The sequence below is a fragment of the Seriola aureovittata genome, chromosome 18 (genome assembly GCF_021018895.1).
Source record: "Seriola aureovittata isolate HTS-2021-v1 ecotype China chromosome 18, ASM2101889v1, whole genome shotgun sequence".
Lineage (NCBI taxonomy): Eukaryota > Metazoa > Chordata > Actinopteri > Carangiformes > Carangidae > Seriola > Seriola aureovittata.
In genome coordinates, this window is record NC_079381.1 from 1412306 (window position 1) to 1422436 (window position 10131).

A 10131-nucleotide genomic window follows, 5' to 3' on the forward strand; every position below is an offset into this window, starting at 1 on the left:
TTGTTAATCTATATTATTGTTATTATATATTTCGCAACAAATACGTTAAAAAATATATGAATGGGGCGCTGACAATCTAAGATTTTATTATTAGTTACGTTCAGACCTATGGTTCTGACTGCAGGAGATCATGTGATCACACCATGTGACCGGGTTCAGAGTTGAAAGTCAAACAGCACTGCAGCTCGTGAGCATGGCGGTCCTGGTGGGACGCAGATCCCTATTGCAAGCCTTCCGCGTGCAGGTGGCAGAACGGGACAGCGCTTGCAGGTTGGCAGCGACCTCCTCCTGCACGCGACACTACCTGTTCTCCCGAACAGTGTCTCCCGCGTCACGGCTGAGCGGCCAGGGAGTAGGAATACGACACTACAGCTCCGACTCGAAGGACGACCTGCGCGTCAGATACCTGGACGGTGAGGACGACGGTAAGTTCCGGTCAGAGTCGGGAGCAGTTCACGCGTAAGTTTGGTAGCGGAAAAAACGGTTGTTGTTTAAAAAAGTTGGCATCGCAGCAAACCGGAACTAACTGAAACCTTGTACAGGCATAGTCCGCTATCCACATCAAATGCAAACAAAAGTAGAGCCCCGCCCACCAGTAAAGTAGGGGGATTCTGTTGACGTTACGTACATGATAAGAACCCCCAAGACCCAAACCACTGCCAGTACTACTTGGTGACACAAACCTCATGAGGATGTGTCAGCTGAGGACCAGTCCACAGCCTAACTAGTCTCTGACTATTCACTTCACAACCATGGTCTCCTCTGAGACACTGGTTCTCAGAGACCTGGTCCTGGTCCATGCAGCTAATGGGCCCCAAAGATGTAACAAAAACTGTTTATCCATCCTCCCCCTCCTCGCCTGCTGCCCCCTCCTGACCAGCGAGAGGGATGATGATGATCCGTAAAAATGCACATTCACTTCATTATCTCTGCTGAGTATCCAGTCTCTGTTCATGACCCTCCTGACCACACATACTCCCATGAAATGTTTCTCTGCTATAACATTTATGTGGGAAGATAGATAGATAGATAGGTAGAACTGTTGTGCAGTAGATAACAGGGGTGAAAGTTGTGCACTCATGAATAATATCTGGTGCTTATTATAGAGTGGGAATTGTCAGCAGTAACAGTAACCTGAGCTGGTGGTAGACTCCAGTTAGGTGAGAAGGAGAAGTTAAGATGCCAGTCACGAGTCAATAGAGAGAGACCGAGCAGGTGGCAGCTTGTTGCGAGGCTGCAGATTTAATTTTTTTTTTTTTTTTTTTTTAATTTCCCGGGGTTCATTTTTCTTCTGTTTGGTATTACTATTATTATTATAACATATAATAAATAGGCCTATAATTATTATTTTTTGGAACATCCCTTTAAAGTTTACAGTGTCGAAACACCATCTTCTGCCCTTTATATGACAGGGTTTTTCCTGCATAGAGAATTGGGAGGCGGCCGCCTCGGCCTCCCGACAGAATTCCTGTATACCTACTTGTTTTCTCGGTGCGCGCTGGATTTTCTGCCGGCGGAAGGAGGCGGCGACCTGATTTTGCGTGTCTTCTAACAGGTGAACAGGGTTGCCACGGGACCGTCCCGTATTTGAAAATAAAATGCGGCGTCCTGTATTGAATCAATGTGGGACGCTTCCGCCTCCCAACATAATTTTAGTACTTGTTTTCTCGTTACTCCGTGAATTTGAATCAATACGGGACGCAATTTGTCCTGTATTTTCATTCATGCTATGTCCTCAAAGTGCTGTGAATAATGTAATGTCAAGTAAAACCAAACCAGTTGCCACTTTTTTTCACATTAAAGGTGGCAACCCAACAGATGGATATCTTTTACATCCAAGCACACCCAGCTTCTTGAAAAGTTCCCCTAAATTAATGTTACATCCCATGGTGTATGTTTTTTTTTTTTCCAGAAATGTCTCAAATCACAGATTATTTTAAAAAGAGATCTCGCGAGGAGGAGAATCTTGAGGACAGGTGAAACAGTGCAGAGTGCAGACATCATTAGTTCTTCGAATATGGGGAAAAAAGTTCATTCACGTTACTGACGAGATATGGTTAATGTGTCAGGACTGACAGTAGGCCTGGTTCTCAGCCACAAGTGGAAGGTGCCGGTGGAGGATAGATCAGAGCAGTCAAGGAGTACCAAGTCTTTAGCAGTGTATTAACGAGTGTATTAAAGCCGAGGTTTACATGATTTTAACATCAGTTTTTATTAATCTTCCCAGATGTTCTGAAGAGCCCCCCCTGGGTGGGACTGGGACTTGCATTTCCGTTGTTGTAATGTGAACTTTTTGTTTGACATCATGTGATGTGATGTCTGGAATGCATGCAGTTGTTAATCAGAACGTTTGAACACTGTCTTTCAGGTATTGTTGTCGTTGGAATAAATCGACCAAAAGCCAAAAATGCCATCAGCAAAAATCTGGTCAAAATGGTATGTATGGCTTTTTGTTTTACCTTTTTTAGTCTTAAAGATAGATAAAGAAGATGAAAAAGTCAGTGATTGGTAACAAAAGGAAGGCTGGAATTCTGTTTCATGTAGCTGCATGTAGGTTCGTATACACAGAGGTCACTGTCTCTCAGAATAAATGATGTCTGAGTTTGTCTTGAACTATGTTCCAGTTTGTGTTTTTTTTCTTAGGTAATATATAAAATGAGTGTTTCTGGGAAAAAAATGTTTTTGTCTTTCAGATGTTTGAGGCTGTGGAGGATATCAAGAAGAATAACAAAGTGCGCAGTGTCATTTTATGCAGTTTGGTTCCTGGGATCTTCTGTGCAGGTACTCTGTGATTATTGCAGTGGATTTCATTTCATATTGGGATTGTTACTCTGTCATGCTGATCAGGTTTGAATCTAGTAGATAGAATTGTGTATTCTTGATGAAATCTTGATGGTGAACTTTTAGCAGATACCACCCTGCAGCCCTCTGGCTTGATGCGGACACTCTCTCTCTCTCTCTCTCTCTCTCTCTCTCTCTCTCTCTCTCTCTCTCTCTCTCTCTCTCTCTCTCTCTCTCTCTCTCTCTCTCTCTCTCTCTCTCTCTCTCTGTGTGCAGGTGCGGACCTGAAGGAGAGGGCTAAGATGCACCAGAGTGAAGTGGGACCGTTTGTGTCCAAAGCACGAGCACTCATCACAGAGCTGGGTAAAGACTGATGGAATCCAGTTACGTTCATGATCTAGAGATGGTCTGATCCCTCTTTTTCTTTAATGATACCTGAATTTGTGTATCAGCCGATAAAGAGTACTAATCCGATACCAATGTGTTAAAAACATTTAAACAGCTATATACTACTAACACTGTATGGATTAGGCCTGCACGATATGAGGAAAATTTGCGATAAATAAAAAAAATGCTGAAGTGTGCATATACAGTTTTATTGAGCTAAGCTGAATGAAGAACAGTCAAAGGTCACTATCAGTCATGTCCTCCGTCCTTCTCCCTGGGGGGGGCTACTGTCTCAGGCTGTAGTTATAATTTGACAAATGTTTGTGGCAAATGAAGCTGCAGTCTACACACACAGAGTTTTCCTTTTAGCTTGTTGATAACATTCCACTATTAGCTTAACGTCAGCGCGCTGCGCTCGTGTTTAACAACCGCAGTGGTTGTTAGAAATTGACAATGTAGCTTTTCTTTGTTTAAATCTGGTTGAACAGGTGGTGTGATGAAGGACACTAATTGCTTGTTTGCTACGACCGTAATTGTTGTCAGGTCATTCCGCACAGGTCTCCACCGTCTGTTAAACATGAACAGATACATGAATACCTCTTTGATTCACAGTGGAAACCTCTTATAATGCTCACAGTTACTCTGATTAACAGTTTATATGGATAGAACGCTTGGGACATAATCACTCCTATATAAAATGCTATTTAAATAATTCACTAATAGTAATCAAGTAGTCCACTCACAGTGTTAATGTAGAGTCTTTTCATACATAAAAAAATAGTAGCAACATATTACCAGTGCTGTAAAGGTTAGAAGAGCTGTGCTGGTTAAAACAGAAACACTGTCAAAATGTAATAATCCTCAATCATTTATAGGTTAAAGCTCTCGGCCCTGATAGGACAGCATCTGTATTAGTGACTTTGCTATTTACCAGACAGGGTTTCAGGGTACTGGGGCCAAATCCAAGGTTCATTCACTGTTTCCATCAGCACTGAGAATGTTTAATGGCTGAGTTCAGTAAAGACACAAAAGGTTATAATTGTTGGTGTGGTATCAGTTCAGAGAGTTAATGACCTGGATGAAGATCAGATCAGATTTTATGACAGGCCAGTGCAGAAAACCAGGTCATTCAGAGGGTTCAAAGGTCCTTTTTCTTGCCACTTTATATCTCTTAATTGGTCTTGATTAGTTGGTCTTTTATTTTACAGGTAACCTGCCGGTACCAACAATTGCTGCAATTGATGGGGCTGCATTAGGAGGAGGCTTGGAAATGGCCCTGGCCTGTGACATCAGAGTTGCCTGTAAGACTCAGTGGACTTTATTCTGAGGTTACTGATAAGTCTGTCTCTGGTCTATGAGCAGAACTGTTCGTGTTAATAAGGAGCACAAAAGTTTGGTTGATAATTGAGTTGATTGTGTGTGTACCAGCTACAGACAGGTGACAAATTAAAGGAAAAACCAACATAAATCGTGTAAGTAAGACGTTGTTCTTTGAGTGACACCACTTCCTGTCCTGATGTTTTACATATGACAAGTGTAAAGAGAGGAAATGGTGTTATTGATGTTTGACTGGTCCAGTTAAAATGACTCTAATTCTAAATGATTTTCTTCTTTGTACAGAATGAACTTATACTAGTAGTGGCGGCGAAAGTATTTATGTGAAAATAGTAAAGCTTCTCTTTGATCTTTGTAGCAAATACTGCGAAAATGGGACTAGTGGAGGCAAAGCTTGCAATTATTCCTGGAGCAGGTAAGGCTGTTTTTTTTTTTTTATTTCATAGTACCTGTTTTAAATTTCTGTACATATCTGCACTTCATTTAAAGGGCTGTTTGTAAGTTTTCTCTGCTGCCAAAAGTGGTTTCTTGTCAGGAGCATCTGGCAGTGAAGAGCTTCAGTCATCATTGTCTTTATAATACAAGAGGTTATAATACGTCCTCTGAGCAGCTACGTCTTCATGGCAGATTGGAGGCTACACTGACTTTTGAAGTTGTGAAGTAGCGTGTGATCCATTGCACCATTGCTGTCACTGTGATCAAAACCGTTGAAAGCACTGACTGAAGCAGTTTCTCCAGCACGTCAGAGTGAATCGAGCTGCCACTAATGTTTGCTCAGCTTGTTTCTCTGACAACTTATGATTCAGACGTTGAGGGGGTTTTTAACCAGGAAGTCTCCTCCTCTCTATAACAAACAGAACAGATGATTAAATCCAGTAAAAACACTGAATAGTGAAAAACCATAACACTGATGCATACACAAAAGAGGTATGACGCCATTGACAGGTGTTTGTTACCTTGATTAAAATCACAGATTTCTCTGGTTTGAAAATTCATGGAAACATTTGGCATAATATCATAACACAACTCAGTAATGTATAACATAAGTCTAGTAATTGTAATGTGGAAAAGTTTCTTTTTATAACTTTGATAACACAAATTATTGTATTCTTGCCCATATTGAATGCATCGTTCAGATATTCACAGTCTAGGTTGGAAACAGTGTGTGAACACCTTGGTTCATCAACAGCAGCTACAGACAGCTGGTTTGAGGTGTGACTGGTTATTAAAGGGTTCACTTACTTTCTCCACCAGCATTTATGTTAATGGTTGTGTTCAATAAAGACATAGAAGTTTGTATTATTAGCTCCGGCACATTATATTTGTCTGTACATGTGACTTAAACGAAGATCACATCACTTTCTATCACCAATTAATGCAGACCAGAGATTACCTGCTATTTTTCCTTGCCACTGCAATCTTCACTTAACTTTTATGGAGATGAGGCTTATGTAACCCTGTAGCGTTCTGGCTAACCTGCAGCTCCATCACTGCTTGAATATCCACTGGAACGCTTTAGGAGTGGCCACATTTCCAATTTAGTTCAGTTGTTTTGACATTTTTCACTTGAAGACATTTGCAGTTTCTTCAGATACTTTGTGGTTGTACTATGAGGACCCTTTTTCTATAATTACTCATTTTAAATGTCAGTGTAGGCGATGACCTGTATTATCATCGGCCTCTGTGGTGGAGGCCATGTTCCATCTCTCTCTGATCTCTCCTGTGCAGGTGGCACACAGCGTCTCCCCAGGGTGATAGGCGTCTCTCTTGCTAAGGAGCTCATCTTCGCTGCCAGGGTGGTGGATGGAACAGAGGCGTGTCGCCTGGGTCTTGTCAGTAACTCTGTGGAGCAGAATAAGAGCGGAGACGCTGCCTACCTGCAGGCTCTGCAGCTCGCCCGCGAGATCAACCCTCAGGTAACTGCTCACTGACGAGTAGACCTTTATATCAAGAACGTTCCACTGAGGGAGGAAAATAAAGGTGATTTAGTTATGAATGTCATGACTAAATCAACATGACTTTAGGCCTGCAGTAATTTCATCATAATATTGTGCTGATTCAACAATTTACAAGAGCAGTTTATATCATACGCAGTCATTCATTAAGCCTTTGAACCTGTAAAAAGTCCCACTCTCATTTTTGACTCCACAGGGTCCCATTGCAATAAGGATGGCAAAACTCGCAATCAATCAGGGGATCGAGGTGAGTCTTAGAGTCAGTATAGAGCAGCTTTTACACTATTGTACAACTGCTTTGGCTCAATATTCACAAAAGTGTTTCAGTTGGCAAAACTCCAAGTTCCTCTCTAGACATGTTTCAAACTTAAAATCCTCTGCTATGATTCATATGTTGTTTAACATGTTTTCACACATTAAACTGGGTCTGAAGCTCATCTCCTCTTACTTCCTGATTGAGAAATGTGGATCAGGCCTTGTGCCCCGCCCACCACCTGCTTGCTCCAGGTGTACAGGTGAGAGAGCAGAGAGTATCAGGATGGTTAGAGGAGGAAACATCAGAGAGACTCAGCCACATGTTTGAGCCTCAGTCAGACCCAGACTCAGATGAGGAGTCTGTTGAGACCAGAACCAGAGACTAGCAGACGGATCAGAATGGTTAGCATAGTTAGCATCTTTTATTTGTTAATGTGGTTTGTTAGCTTGTAACTGGCATTGGTTTACACAGTGTTAGCGGTTGTGCTAATGCTAACTCTCTCTCTCTGTACTGAAAAGGTTTCAGGTTTATTTAGCCCCGCCCCCCGTCCCCACAAGTTGACAGGATTGGTTCCTGAGGTTTGTGATGTATGAAACCCTGGCTGTCTGAATCTGTGTTTATGAGACTGTCATTGGTTCACTGCAGTTCAAGGTGGAAACACTCAGTCATGGTGTTGATGATTATTTCTCTCATCATATGTCTTGTATTAGTTAAAAAAAACATGGACATTTGAGGGCGTCTTTAACATCTTTTGCATCATTCAGAGCGTCTTCTTCACCCGTGGCACCTCTGGGTGTTGTAGATAGAGAGGTGACAGCCTTTGGGAAGAAGCTGTAGATCTGCAATACAGTAGATGAGTGTCCGACACTTTGACCAGAGAACATAAAATGACACATGACCCGATGAAAACAATACAACTGCCAAAGCCTGAAGAGCGCCACAGCTGCGTCTGACCGCCATCTTGGAAACATAATGAGGATTTGATGATGAGAATTTATTATTGTTGGTACTTTGTATTTAAGTACACTCTTCTGTGTTTAAAGGTGAGAACCTGGTTTTGACTCTCAATCAACATCTGTGCAAACCGAAGCTCTGTTGTGAAAATTGAACCAAAGCAGATGGAGGTGACTGTAAATCCAGGCTGCATCACCTGCTCCCACAGATACTAAGATAAAAGCTCATGTCATGAGATGGTGATGAGAGCTGCTCTGAGAGTCTGATTTCTGTGAGAATTTCTATCCAGTTGCTGTGTAGCAGTTGCAGTCAGTAAATCTCCATGTTATTAATGAGAAATCAGGTCTGAGTTACATATGAGCAGACAATAGTTTTCAGCTGTATTATGAGCATTTGCTTCTCTTTCAGGTGGATTTATCTACAGGTCTGGCCATTGAAGAGGCGTGCTACGCCCAGGTGAGAGTTTAAAACATTCACTTCACAATTATTTACACAAGTGAAACAGCTCTCCCTGCAGGGTCGTACCCAGGAAGCAGGTTAATGAAAGCAGTGAACTGACTCAAGATAAAATAAAAATAGAGGTGCATCTTCTTCAGCACTGACACACATGTATTGTCTTCAAGGTGATTCCAACTAAAGATCGATTGGAGGGATTGGCTGCTTTCAAGGAGAAGAGGCGTCCTCACTTCAAGGGGGAGTGAGACATCACTCCGCACAGAGACAGTTCTGTCCTCAGCGCTGCTCCTGTTCCACTGCTTCCAACATATTTATGGGTGAAACTGTACACATCAACGCATTAACCCGTACAGTATCCAGGGGACTGCAGGACATTAGGGTTGATCCTGGCTGCTGTTTCGGCCAGTGACTTAAATGTTAATGTGTAAAGCTGGGTATGTCAACTGTCACTAAAGCATTTGGAGAAACCGAGTGAATTAACCAAGCATTGGACACTGCTTCCCTGACTAATGAACCAATCCAAGAGCTGCTGAAATGTCCATAAAGTTGTGTGAATTCTGCCGATGAATGATGCTTCAGAAAGTCCGTCGCTTTTTTACTTTGGTAGAAATGTACTACTGTGTTCATGACACTGAATAACACCAGAGGTGTCTGCATGAAATCATTAAACAGCTGGTTTTTCCCTCATGTGATCCATGTTCAGAGGCCAGAGTGTTGGATTTAAAATGGTGAAATGTGGTGGATTCAATGATTTCTATTTTTGGTTGTAACAAAAAAAAAAAACACTAAGCCAACAAAAACAACACATAGTCTGACTCAGTTATCTACAAATCTCAGCTTATGCTCTAAATGACATCAAACCATCTACATATACTGGCTTTAAGGACCACTAAGCAGTTAACCCCAAAGGTTCTTCACTTATGCATTTTACACCTTTTTTTGATGTTAGCATAGACTAAATAAAAATGAGCATAGACTCCATGACATCACCCATAAGTTTCCTGAGGAGTGGTTTTCAGGCTCAGTGTGGTGGCTCTGACCGTTGCCATCTTTGGATTTCCTGACTCTGAGGAGGTGGGGTGTAGGTGGAAACGAATGAAGCCTGGGGCTGCTTTCACAAAGATAGATTTTAACTGTGGCTTAGATATAATAAACAGTCAGACTTCAGATAGACTGACTCTAAATTCAACCTTTGCACAAAGCAGTTTAGTTCTTGACAACCTTGAGTTGGACTGTAGTAAAAATGAATTCTGGGTAAATTAAGACTTTTTTCAAAAAAAAAAAAAAAAAAGGCAACTCAGGAACCGCATCCAGCCTCTGCTCTGTTTACCCCAGCAGAAAGTGTCTTTAGGAAGAATTCATCACTTACAAGGATGTTTCATTCAGTGAGAGTGAAACAATAAAAAGAAAAAAAAAATCTCTGCAGTCTCTAAAAACTCTTTCCCTTCTCTTTGCTCTTTCCATAACGATGTTAGCAAACCACAAATTATGAGCCACATTTTCTTGTTTTTTGTTGTTGGTTGCTACTGGTCAGCGCAGGTGTCATTGATTGTTACCATGGTAAAAAGTACACTGGCCACCACAGACGTCAAAGGACCTGATCCCCCTTCAGGTAGATGGCATCTGTGTTCAGGACCAGTCCAGTTTACTGTCCAGGTGCACACCTAGGTATTTATAAGTGTGCACCACCTCAACGTCCTTCCCTCTAATGTTGACTGGCTGAAGGGTGGGCCTAGACCTCCCAAAGTCCATGACCATCTCCTTGGTCTTGGAGGTGATCAGAAGGAGGCAGTTCTTGTCGCTCCATTCACTGAAGGCCATCGTCAGATCCCTGTACTCCTCTTCCTGCCTGTTCCTGATACACGCCACAATAGCTGTGTCATCCGAGTATTTGTGGATGTGGCAGGACTCAGAGTTGTATTTAAAGTCGGCCATATACAGGGTGAACAGGAACGGAGCCAGAACAGGCTGCTCATCACTGTCCCTGAGACACAGTTACCCAGCCTG

At 42.1% G+C, this 10131-nt stretch overlaps 1 protein-coding gene across 1 annotated transcript; it reads left to right on the forward strand.

The window, feature by feature from the left end:
- The first annotated feature begins 154 nt into the window (after positions 1-154).
- auh (AU RNA binding protein/enoyl-CoA hydratase) lies at positions 155-8816 on the forward strand. The gene is made up of 10 exons (XM_056404095.1): positions 155-425; positions 2369-2436; positions 2694-2781; positions 3058-3144; positions 4377-4469; positions 4862-4918; positions 6232-6419; positions 6655-6705; positions 8077-8124; positions 8292-8816. Exons 1-10 carry the CDS (start codon positions 194-196, stop codon positions 8367-8369), a joined length of 990 nt encoding a protein of 329 aa, XP_056260070.1. The 5' UTR covers positions 155-193; the 3' UTR covers positions 8370-8816.
- Positions 8817-10131: the final 1315 nt, after the last annotated feature.

What these genes read in the sequence shown, in the direction of transcription:
- auh (XM_056404095.1), top strand. Translation starts at nt 194, where the DNA reads ATGGCGGTCCTGGTGGGACGCAGATCCCTATTGCAAGCCTTCCGCGTG. An exon ending in TCCTGGGATCTTCTGTGCAG is followed by an intron (nt 2,782 to 3,057) that starts GTACTCTGTGAT and finishes CTCTGTGTGCAG; the next exon opens with GTGCGGACCTGAAGGAGAGG. An exon ending in CAATCAATCAGGGGATCGAG is followed by an intron (nt 6,706 to 8,076) that starts GTGAGTCTTAGA and finishes CTTCTCTTTCAG; the next exon opens with GTGGATTTATCTACAGGTCT.